The sequence below is a fragment of the Taeniopygia guttata genome, chromosome 2 (assembly GCF_048771995.1).
Source record: "Taeniopygia guttata chromosome 2, bTaeGut7.mat, whole genome shotgun sequence".
In the NCBI taxonomy this organism is placed as follows: Eukaryota; Metazoa; Chordata; class Aves; order Passeriformes; family Estrildidae; genus Taeniopygia; species Taeniopygia guttata.
In genome coordinates, this window is record NC_133026.1 from 25809421 (window position 1) to 25821428 (window position 12008).

Consider the following 12008-nt stretch of genomic DNA (forward strand, 5'->3'; position numbering starts at 1 on the left):
TTGGTGTCATGGAGAAATATTTTCAACGTGCATATTCTTGACTCTTAAATTGGTTGTTTTCATGATAAGAAGGATTGTACAGGGCTGTAAACATCTTGCTCTTTTTCTGATTGCTGCTTTATTGGTGAATCACAGCAGATGGTAGTATGGAAGTGAGAATTGCTCTGATGCTCTGTTTTCTTTTTCCATAGATTGTCTCTCTTAAGCTGCTAGATGTGAAATTATTCTGGTTCTTTCTTTAAAGTCAGTTTTGTGTTTTCTTCTGTCCTCATTTCATCATTTATGTAATTACTGGCAGTGCCACTGCAATTCTGCTTTGCTGTATTACTGGGCATTGTCTCTTCATCTTAGTCTGCATCTTTGGTGTTTTTAACATTAAATTATGATTCTCCTCTGGTACTGTGAACATTCAGAAAAGGCTGATAAGTAATCGTAAATATACTTAGATCTTTGTTGTATAGAAAAATTTTATTGGATTTAACATATTGGTTTGGCTCAAAGGTCGCCTATAGTTCTTGTTAAAGGAGACTGACAAAATGCAGGAGGAATAAATTAACCCCTTTGTGCAGCTCTGTAACTCATCTTTGTCCAGTGCCACGTATGTTCTCAGAGCCTCACAGAAAGACAAAATATTTTTTGCAGCCTCACAGAATTGCTGTTGCTCAGAGCTTATTATTTGCTAATGACTGAAGCTCTGCCAAAAGCATTATTCTTAACTATCAGCGATTGTGTTCACTTTTTTTTTGTGAGAGAGAAACATGAGGAGGAAGGGAATTGCATATTCCTACCAAGGGAGATTTTTATCTTTAGGCAGTGAATTCAATTTCAGGTCTCCTATAGAAATAAAATTAATCCCATCTGGAAGGGAAAAGTGCTGTGCTATATAGGAAAAATGACTGCAGGAATGTGGTACTATCTCTGAACGGTGGGTGTATTTTCTGTGATTATGTGCTGACAGCTTTTTTTTAAAAACTCACAACTAAGTGCTTTTTTTCTCAAGTCTGTGTGACCATGTATCCAGATCCCCAAACTTCAATTTTAATTTTTACTCTCAAATGAAACTTGTATGAAACTGGTTGTTTTGAGATTTCATTACCTGAAACATCATCTTATCTACAAGTAGTAAAACTGCAGCCTGATTCTGCAAGTGCTTAAACTGTGTCCTTATCTTCAAGAGCACGAGTGTTTCCATTCAGCTCTGTGTTTCTTTGTTGGGTAGGGGCTTTGTTCTGTTTTTAACATGTGATTCAAGAAATTTAGTGGTTGCATTTCCCGTTGCTGGGGAGATTTATGTTTACTATTGAAGTAGCACAGTTGATAAGATTCTTAAAAGAGCATCACAAATGCATTGCCAGTCTACAGGCTTTCCTTTACCCATGCTGGACTGTATGTAGCTCTGTTTTTTGTTTCTGTGCCCCCACTCTGTTTTTTCAGTCATTCTTTGTTTTTTAGTTCATACATTATGGTGTGTTCAACAAAGCTACCGAAATGCTGAAAGTAGTAGTGGGTGAACTCTTCCTTCCATGTACCTTTCAAAGACCCGAGATCTACAAGCACAACTTTTGTTTCTAAGAGGCTCCTAGAGAAGTAAACACTAAACATGTTAGTCTTCTTAATATGTGGATTTTATACCGCCTCCCCACATTCACAGTTACAAAATATAGCAGGTACTGTTTTCTTAGTGCTGGGCTGGTGATTTTAACAGCATAAGGACTTGAGGCCTGAGCTTAGGAGGTACTTTTGTTAATTTTGTTTGTTTTTCTGCTTCAAGAAACCTATATGTGGGTTTTGATTTTAATTAGGTTTGGTTTTGGTTTTTTGTTTCGTTTTCTGTTAGAAAAGTACTGCTGGCAGTGGAATTAAGCTACTTCAGAAACAGAAAATTCCAAAGTAAAGATCAACACATATGTAGATAAGATGAATTCTGTGGGTTTTAGAAAAAAATAGAATAGTGTCAACAAAGTAAAAAATCTAATATGTGAAAGTGCTTTTAACCTTACTTTGGCTAGATCAAATTGTCTTGATCGCTAATTTACTCTGAGTTTAAATGTCTATTTTCTTTTAAGAAGTGACGTTTAGGTATGTTAAGTATGGAGGATTTAAAAGACTAAAAGTGCCCTGTTCCCTATACAAGTCTTTTGTGCCGTGTATATACTGATTAAGATGCTTTTCTTTGTGCTAGAAAGAAGGGAAGGGGGACCTTAAGTGATAGAGCTGAAAACTGTACAATAATGCCGATCTCAAAAGAGAAAAAAATGTGATTGGAGCAACTGTAGCTCTGGCACCTCAAGTGACTGACTGGAATCCGAGCCTTTACCAAAGCTATCTGTAAGATTTTGCACATCAAGTTGATTTTGCTTCTTGTTGTTGCACACTTAGGATGAAGGTAAAATTGCATTTTAAACTGTTCCACAACTGCCTCTCCTTCATACATCATTGGAGCAGAAACCTGACTCTTGAGCATTACAGCACAGGTTTTTACCACTTGAGCTATGGGACTGACAACCCTAATTGGTAGCAGGAGAAGACTTATTCCCTGAGGGCTGAAAAAGGAATATGCTGCTGGCGCCATGTGTTGAGCCTGGGTGTGGGGGGAGGTAAGGAATAAATGAGATAATTAGGAGTTTCTACTGTGTAATCTCCATGGAACTGGAAATATCAGTATTTCTCTTGCTAAGGCAGGAAAACAAGCAAAAAGGAATAAAGTTCCGATAAATAACATTTTTAAAAAATAACTTTATTCCTGGGATTGGATCACAAAATGGTTTGTTCTGTTCTTGTGCACATTAATGTAGTTTATTTGGTGGCCAGAAGTTGCACTGTGTCAGCATAAGCAAGCAGGCCAGACTGAGGGGTATTCAGTCTTCAAGTCTCAGGTATCAGGCCACAGTTTGAATAGTTGCTGCTTTTGCCATGATCTATTTATACACTGTTCCAAGCCAGTGTTTACATTTCATGACTTTCTGGAGTGTATGATCACTTGTAACAGCAGAATTTTGGGCATTTCATGTGAATAATCAGTAGTGAGTTGCTACAGGTCCCCAGCCAGGGCAAAAAAAGTCTTGTTTATGGTATCATGAATATTTGGGTGGGGAATGGAGAATTCCAGCAAGTAGTTAATCCAGGATTTTTATCTTTCCTTTTTTATTTTTTTTTTAATCTGCACATTTTACAGTAGCAGTCTTCACTTTTTCCCACATTCTAAAGATTCTTCTTTGTTAAATTTAGTGTGAAATAGTATTACTGAAATTGACCCTGTATTCCTTTTTAATTCTTTACCCTGGAGTCCTTTCCTCGGTTGGAGGTGTTTATTAGATGTTGCTATTGGTTTGTCAGTCCATTCTTGGTAACATGTTGATGTCTGCAAAATAAACCAGGATTCTGCTCCTCAAACTCTGCTTCCAAGTTGAAATTATATTATTCCACTTTCCCAATTTTATATGGGTGCTTTAGTGGAGAAGATCTTTGCATGCCTTTATTTAAGCCTTCCTCTTTGTGTTCAGCACATACTGTGTTTCAGCCAGACCACAGGCTGCTTCATGGGTTGATGTTGTCCAGGGGTCCAAGTTCAGCCTTTGAGAGACCCTCATGGGTTCCTTCATGGGTTTTTAGTATGACTTTGTCCTATTTAAGCTACTCAGAATTGCTTCTATGTAATTTTCCAGTCCTGAGAGAGAGGGTATACTGACCATTTTCTGTTGCAGTCCATTTTTATCCCAATTGTTTCCTTGTTTTGTTCTAGCAGTGGAGTTCTTAGCTGCCTTGGAAGATTCTTTTAATTACTTATGTTGCAAAAAATTTGCTACAAATGATTTTGCTGCTTTTTCTTTTAAGGAATTCATTGGTAGCTGTTAATCAAGCATACTCGACTGTTAGGCTGCTTTTAGATTGCGAAGTGGGAAACTGAAAATAGTTACTGCCCTCTTTGAAGAGAAAGCTTGCCTAATCACAATACAAAGTAGCAGAAAAAAATGAAGACATGCTGGATAAATGCTGAAAGGAGTTTCCATCTTTAATTTTCATTGAGAAAAGTTGAAGTTTTGTTAGTTTTTTTTTATGATTTCACTCCATTCATAACTTTGTATAAAAGCCTTTTGTGCTTCACTCTACTCTTGCCTGTTGAAGTAAGTTGCTACATCAACAAGGTAATCTGTCTTACACAAAAATGCCTGATATTTCAAATTGGGCAATAAAGATTAGGTATGTGGCCTTACTTACATACATATGGTCTGTTATGTGAACTTATTGTAAGTTCTGTTATCACATGTTTATTTAACATGTTTTTGTCTTCATTTTAGGTAACACCTTAGAAGACAAAAAGAACCCAAAGAGACTATGTTCAGCTTCTTCCGAAAGGGTCAAGATTCAAAGAAGGTCACAGTACCAGAGAGAGAAGCAGATGGATTTGTTATTGTGGGTAAGTTGTGCTTCTGTATAAAGTGATTCTTTCATCTTTGAAATTTTGATCTTTAAGTTTCTTTGAGATGTGTAGACTAAATGAAATGTTAAGAGAAGTCATGATAAAAAATGTTCTGTATTCTTACTTTTCCTGACAAAGTTAATTTTCCTAGTCTGCTCATTTGGACTAAATAGCTGAAGTTTTATTTACACACGTCTGAACTCATATTCAGGAGCGCTGAAAATGAACTTTCTTGTTTTCCTTTCATGCTGAGTGGCAAGAAGTTACATTCTTACAAAACAGTAAAGGTCAAAGTTTAGGCTTCTAGCTTTGTGATTAGAGTTATGGGAAGGGAATATTTTACTACAGTTGTTAAAGGACTGGCTTTATTCAGGTTCCTTCCTTTTCATTTTACCCCCAGACTTTTTATATTATAAGCCAAGAAGTGCTTATGCATTTCTGGTCATGGTGAATGTAGATGCTCTGTCTCAGGACCTGACTCTTCTGTTTGATAAGAATTAAACAGTTTAGGGTTTTCAAAGTCTTCTTCTTGTTCAGAAACTAATCTGAAGTATACACACCTATAGTTTGGCTAAATTTGGAGCTTTGATCAAGCTCTTACACAGTTTTGCAAGTCAGTTTAAGTGTGCAGAAGAGAAAAAATTATTGCTGTTATGCTGAAACTGATCCTTTTCTTTTTTATCTTTTGGCAATTTGTTTTCCTCCTTGTGAATCTGTCATCATCAATATTCAGCTTCTGCTGCTCTGATTTACTGACTGATTCTTACCAGGAATCTTACAGTGTTTCTCTGTTTAAGTGTTACTCCTTTTTTCAAGTCACAGAAGCCCTAGACTATCGAAGTCTAACAGTACAAAAGGCTATTGGAACCCTTTCTGAGAACTTAGATTTTTGGCAAAAGTTCTCCATTAAAACAAATCTGTTTCACATCTGTGACTGTGTTGTCATGCTTAATGGCTGCCTTCCACTAGATTTTGTTCACCTGCAGCAGTTTTGGTGGCTACATCCAACATTTGCATTGTGAAAGAGTCAAAGGAGACTCATCATCATCCCCAAAAGGTCTGGAGACCATTTAGCATTTCAGTTTCTGTAAAGGCAGAATTCTGCACCCAAATGTTGCTATGTCCCACAGTTGCTGGTCCTGATTCTGCATTCAATTTAGCTTCATTCCTTTTCCCTGAAATGCTGTCAGTGATTATTTTAACTTTGTTCACATAAATTCACATAAAATTAATCTGTTAAATATAAACATAAGAATGATCAATGTTATTTGAATCTTTTCTTTTTTAATTATTATTTTTTTTGCTCAGACAGAAGTTAATTTAGCTGTCTACAATGAAATGGACTGAACTGGGCAGAAGAGCTGTCATCAACCTTATCAGTGAAGCATATAATTGTCTGGCAGGACAAATGTAGTTGCAGACTTATGGGTCAGGACTTAAGTAGATATTTATCTGGAAGGGGTGTTCTTGTCTAGAAATAGTGTAAGGGAAAAAAAGAAGCCCAAACCACAACACTTAGCCATTCTGTTAGTTACAATTTTGTTACTTAGATGGAATGTTCTGAAGCTTTTCTAAACTGGTGTCAAATATTCTGGAAATCCAATAGTAAATATCTTTAACACATTTCAGTAGCAGATTTCTAGGACCATTAGTGTAATCCTGCTGTAGGCAGTGAATGCTCTTGGAGGGGGTGAGAATTTAATTTCTTACATTTTTAGTTGGTTCTTAAACTCAGTCTTGCATTCAGAGCATATAAGAACAAAAAGACTGGTTCACCAATATCCTGTGGACATGGGAGGAATCTTTCTGAATTGGTTGGTATTTGAAAAAGTGAGAAGAAAATTCAATGCTTTACTGAGAAAGCTCCATCACAGCTATTGCCTTATCAAATCTTTAGAATGATTTTTTCTTTTGATTACTTCTCCAAGTCCTGTTATAAATTTCTATATTTGAAATCTACTTTTTCCTTGTAAAGTATCTATGCATTTGGGAATTTAATGTCTGACTAGAAAGGTGACTCATAAAAACAGCAGAATCAACAAAACCAACTGTGCAGCCTAGCAGCTGAAAGAAATTCTCTATTTTAGCTTTTGGGGTAAATATTGCATGTGTGGGAGTCAAGCAAAAATAATTTGTACTTCTGTCTCTACAAAATAAATATAAAATGTAATTTCCTACCAGAGACTAAACCATTTTTATGTTTAACTACCAGTTCACTTATTTTCTGGGTAGTGGTCATCTCATCTTTTCACGAAGCTGTAAAAATGGTGGTTTTTCTATAACAGCAGAACTGTGACTCTGAAAAGGGAAAAGAGGCTTATAAAATAGGCATAACACATGCAGCTTGATGAGTGAATTAAATGCAGAAGTATGGAAAAATGTTTCAGAGACTTTCCTGATCATCACAAATTTTTTTAATCTTAACATTCTGAAAGCCAGAATTAAGAACAAGTAATTTTCAGTTAGCTTGAGAACCCTGGAGAATAGTAGTTCTTTAGGAATTCCTCACGTTTTGTGGTTTTCATTATATAAAATAAATTCCAACCTACCATTCAAGCCTAGTGTTGCTAGCCATAGAGAAAAATACAGGTTTAATGCTAGCATTTTGGTTTGGAACACAGCTAAAAATGTCCCATCAGCCTCAAAGATCCAAATGTCTTGTAGTCCTAACCGCAGTCTAAGATCAGGAATTGAAAAACTGAAACAGCAATGCTGCTTCCCATGTGTGTTTGGCAAGACAGTCAGAAACTCTGCAAAATCCCCATGGTGCTGATGGTGCAGCTGGGGTGGGTGGTTTTTGCTGAAGCAACTGAAGGATCACAGAATCATAGAATGATTTGGGTTGGAAGGCACTTTTAAAGATCATTTAGTCCAACCTGCCTCCATGGGCATGAACATCTTTCAATAAACCTTGTTGTTCAAAGCTCTGTGCAGCCTGACTTTGAACACTTTTTTTTTCTGGGCAACCTTATCCAGTGTCTCATTACCCTCATCATTAAAAAATCATATAAATAATTAAAATCAATTAGAATATTGTTCTGTATGTCCTCTTTCAGAAGGACCGAGAGAAGTTAATTTTGTTTTCAGGTTTAGTTTAAGAGCCTGATGTGCAGGGTCTTGTTTACTTTTCCAGACAAGATCGCAGTGAGCCAGAGTGAGGGAGCAGCAATTGCTGGTGGCTCCAGCAGGCAGGTGAGCCTGCAGCCCAGTGAGGGTGCCAAGGGTGCAGGGGCTCGGGCAGAGACCTCACTGAGGAGCAGGGCAGTCCCACGCTCCCTGAGCAAGGACACCACAGCTCTGGGGACAGTGATCAGGGCCAGCCGAGACCTTGCTGCCAGACACTTCTGCAGGGATCAGGCACATCTGAGGCCAGGCCAGGAAGTCAGGTCAGAGAGTTGTGGTCACCCAGATTCCCAAGCATCCCTACAGGGTGCTTTTGGCAAGGACCAAGGAGTGTGGCTTCTCCCACAGCTCTCTGCCTGGTCCTCGTGGTTGTGCTCAGGCTGCATCATGTCTGTGCTGGCCTTGGGCACAGAGAGCCAAAGCCCTGGCACTGCAAAGGGGCTGCCAAGCCCAGTGGTGTGCTCAGGGCTGGACAACCAGGAGGGCTGTGCTGTCTCTCACTGTGTCTGGAGGCAGCACAGCTCTCTGAGGAACTCTTGATCTGATCCTTTGACCATGCCTGAGTTCAAGGTTTTGTTTACTTTTGATTTGTAATTTAAAGGGAAGTCTGTTCCATGGATTTAAAGAGTTGTTGGTTTTTGTTTCGTTTTCTCTCAGGGATCTTTTTATGTTGGGTATTGGAGTGGAGTAAATGGTTTGGAGAAGCAGCTCATTTACAGGTGCTAACAAACCTGATTTTTAAATATATTTAACTTCTGTTTCTTTCTTAAACCTAGGACAAATTTCACTTTCAATTTCTAACATGTAAATTAACATGGGCTGTCATTTCAGAGCTCTGCTCTCAGCTTCAGGAGCAGAGCTCTTAACAAGTGGTAGGGAGTATTGGTACCTATAGGGAGCACTAATGGTTTTCTGAGATTCAGCAATTTTATAATAAAATTTTTCCATGAGGAAGTACCTAAGGAAAAGTGAACAGGCACAGGATTCTCATCAGAGTAGAGTGACCATCACAGACACAGGGAGGCTATGTCCATGATAAGAAAGTTTGGCAGGAATTTTGTACTAAATATACACTTCTGCACTGTGAACCTCCCTTCATCCTTCTGGGCTTTTCTAGATCCATCTAGGATGGCCACATAGAATTTATGAGCAAATTTTGGTTTGACGCTTATTTGTTAATATTTATCACTATTGGAGTAAGCATGATTTTTGCCTATCAGGTCTCCTCTTAATAGAAAGTAGTGACAGACATAAAAAATTAAGGGTTTTGCTATCTCTTTGAAATAAATAGAGGGATCTGTGGTATTTAAATAAGTCTTGGATTTCAATTAACCAGTGTCCCTTCTTTTTCAATGATGATGTCTGAAGAGAAAAAACTCTACAGAGCAAATGTGTTCAGGCTTGCACCAGCATCTAAAATGTCACAGAAAAGGAGGTGGGAACTACTGTTTGTCATTCGTGAGATGAAATACAGTATAAGACAATTATTTCTTCCTTATTTACAATACAGAAAAGAACTGGTACTAACACCAGTTGACAAGTAGAAAATTTGGGAACTTTTTGTGAGAAGTGGGATGTTGTTGATTTCATTATTACAACCTGCTGTGACAAAGTCAGGAACGTAATGGGCTGCAAAAAGAATACACAGGGAGTCTGATAAATTATGGTGGATGATAACAGGTTACCTTAAAATTTTGGTGGTCAGGTATGACTTACTCTTTTAAATTAATCTCAACAAGGCATTTGAACTTATTTCAAATTAGGTACTTGAACCTTCCTCTGATGTATTCAGTATTGTTGAGTATCTGTATTGTTGAGTTAAATCAGTATTATAACTCCTTACAGGATCATCCTCATCTGTAGCCAGGAGTATCCTCACTTGTCTGTGAAATGTATGATTTATATCCAGATGAAAGCTTCCCTTTGTCAACTGCAGTTATATCGCAGAAGAACATCCTTAACAAATGGGAAATCTTCTGTACTGAAGATACCAAAAAGTAAAGTAATCAACCCAAGTCAGCTTTTAGGTCTGGAAATCTGGACTGTTTTTCCACAGAACAATTTTATGTATACTTGTTCCTCTCCAAATTTCAGTTTCTGTGTTGCCATGAATTTACTCTGCATGCAGGTAGTTTTTTTGGGGTACTTTGGATAAAGTGCATATTTGAATTAAGGGACACCCCCAGTGTTGCCCAACATGGAAAAAGGCCTTACAATAGGATCCTTACAGTTTCCATTGATCTTAATAATAGAGATCTTGACATATATTTTTAAAGAACTCCTTAAATGTTTGCATCTGAGAGAAATATATATATATGTATAAATTTTCTGGAGTGAATCTGTTATGAAAGGGAAATTTAATATATTGATATTCCTGAAACAAAGGAGTACCCCCATACTAGTTCATTACTGCAAATCAAATACTTTTTATGCTTTCTTCCCTCTGCATACACACCTCAAAGATTAAATGCATCAAGAAATTTGTAAAATCTTAGTGTTATTGATGCTGTTTGTTTTCTAGGAGTTAGTAGTAATGTGTAGTAAGTCCCTGTAAATATCTACTTGGTTTTTCATTAATATTTAAGGAGCTTTTGAGTGGTGTTCGTAAGGAAGGTTGGGCTGCTGCAGTGTTTTAAAATATACTGTTACATTAAGAAAATGTACAAGGCATTGTGTCAATTGGAAAAAAGCAGTGTCTCAATGTCCTTTCATTTTCTGCATCAATGGACTTACATGAACTACTTTTTATATAATAAGAAGTGCTCGTGGAGTTATTTCGAGCCTTATAGTTTTCGAATAACCAAGCTACTGTTTTTTATGGGTTTTGAGGTTAAAATATTTAACACTAACTTTATAGCAATCTGAGATTTGGGGATAACTGTTAATACTTTTATCTAAAGAATATTTTATACGTATCAGCCTGTGCCAGTATAAGTGAACACTTTTGATACACACTAAGAAGTTACAGTATTTAAAGCGACCTCTTATCTGAAGTGCTGCTTTATGGGGTTTTTTATACTTAAAAACCATGGTAGTTCTGAGTTTTGCAATTCAATCTAAGCATTGGATTTTGCAGCCAGAGTTGATTGAAAAGGGAGGAGGAGGAATTCAGAAGAAACAGTCCTCTCCTATTACCGATCCTTAGTTGCATAAGGAGGTAACGTCTCCGCTTCATTCAGTGATGAAGTCAAACTAATCCTCTTTGAGACTAATTTTGCACAAAAACAACCTGCGGTTTTCAGTGGTGCCACTAGATGGGGATTTCCCTCGGATTCAGGGCTCGATGGGCTTTGCTCTCCCCCTTTCACACACAAAAGTGCAGTAGTAGTAATTATCAGTGCACTATTTGATTAGACTGTAGGTTTTCAAGAGATTTATAAAAAGCTTTTAAAGCCTAATATCAAATCTATAATGACATTCCAACCTAATAAAAACAATGAAGCTTGAAATGTTGACAGCATGTATCTAGATGTTGGCTTGTAATTCGTTCCAAGCAGATCTGTTGAGGCCCATGTGGGACCTAAATAACACAAAGAAGTAAATTTGCATATTTTACAGCAGGGGGAAAAAACAGAATGCAAAAACATGAATAATTAGGAGCACAAGCTTCATGCTATATTAATACTGTTGAAAAGCATGTGTTGATTGTATTCTGAAAGCCAGTAGTGATTTGGTTGAGTGAACTCAGTCAGCATCTCTTATGCAGATTAAAGGATCTGGGTTACAGAACAACTGAAATTCATTGTTTTGCTGTATAAGGAGGTATATTTCTTAAATGAAATGCCTTTTTTCCCTCTTGGATTCTATACAGCAGAAGCAGTCTTTAATGTATCATCAAATAATATTTTTGTTGACAAATGACTGTGCATTTCTTCATTTACTGGTACACCTCTAGATTTTAAAAACGGTTCTCTCAGCCACAAATCAGATGTTAGTATATTTAGCACTTCAGTATACATGACCTACTTACTTTTCATTCCACATAATTTCTCTTCCTTTTGCTTTCTAGGGCTTGAGCCCCTGGAATATACTTATGATGCTTTCATGCTATGATTTATTATTATTAAATTTGCAGAAAATGCCCTTCTCAAAATATTTACATACAGGTCAGTTTTGACTCTGAATATTGTGGTTGGTTGTGTTGGCTTCTGTTGAGCATAACATAAAATGTAGCGTACTTTTTATGAAAAAAAAAGGTTATTTACATAAAAATGGTAAATAGTATCAAAAATGATTTATGGTTTGCTTTGGCTGAATATTGTTTTGGCCCCTTAACTCACAATTATCTTAAAAAGTTACCTGGTTTTGACCATAGACTCAAGGGAAGAGAAAAGAAAGAAGATGAAGACTTCTTGTTTAACTTGTTTTAATGCTGGCAGGAAAGAATTATGTGCTGCTGTATCAAACAGCTTTATTTTGGGGCTTTAAGAGACAAAAATGCACAGAACCAAACACTTCCAATTCT

General features: G+C 37.0%; 1 protein-coding gene across 2 annotated transcripts in view; it reads left to right on the plus strand.

Annotated features, from left to right (window-relative positions):
* UMAD1 (UBAP1-MVB12-associated (UMA) domain containing 1) overlaps nt 1-12008 on the plus strand; it is a 78726-nt gene that overhangs the window by 2714 nt on the left and 64004 nt on the right. For both annotated transcript variants that reach the window (XM_030264720.4, XM_012571497.5), the window contains exon 2: nt 4299-4417. In XM_030264720.4, the coding sequence (XP_030120580.4) occupies nt 4336-4417 (82 nt within the window). In that variant the 5' untranslated portion in view covers nt 4299-4335. The remainder of the gene's footprint in view (nt 1-4298; nt 4418-12008) is intronic.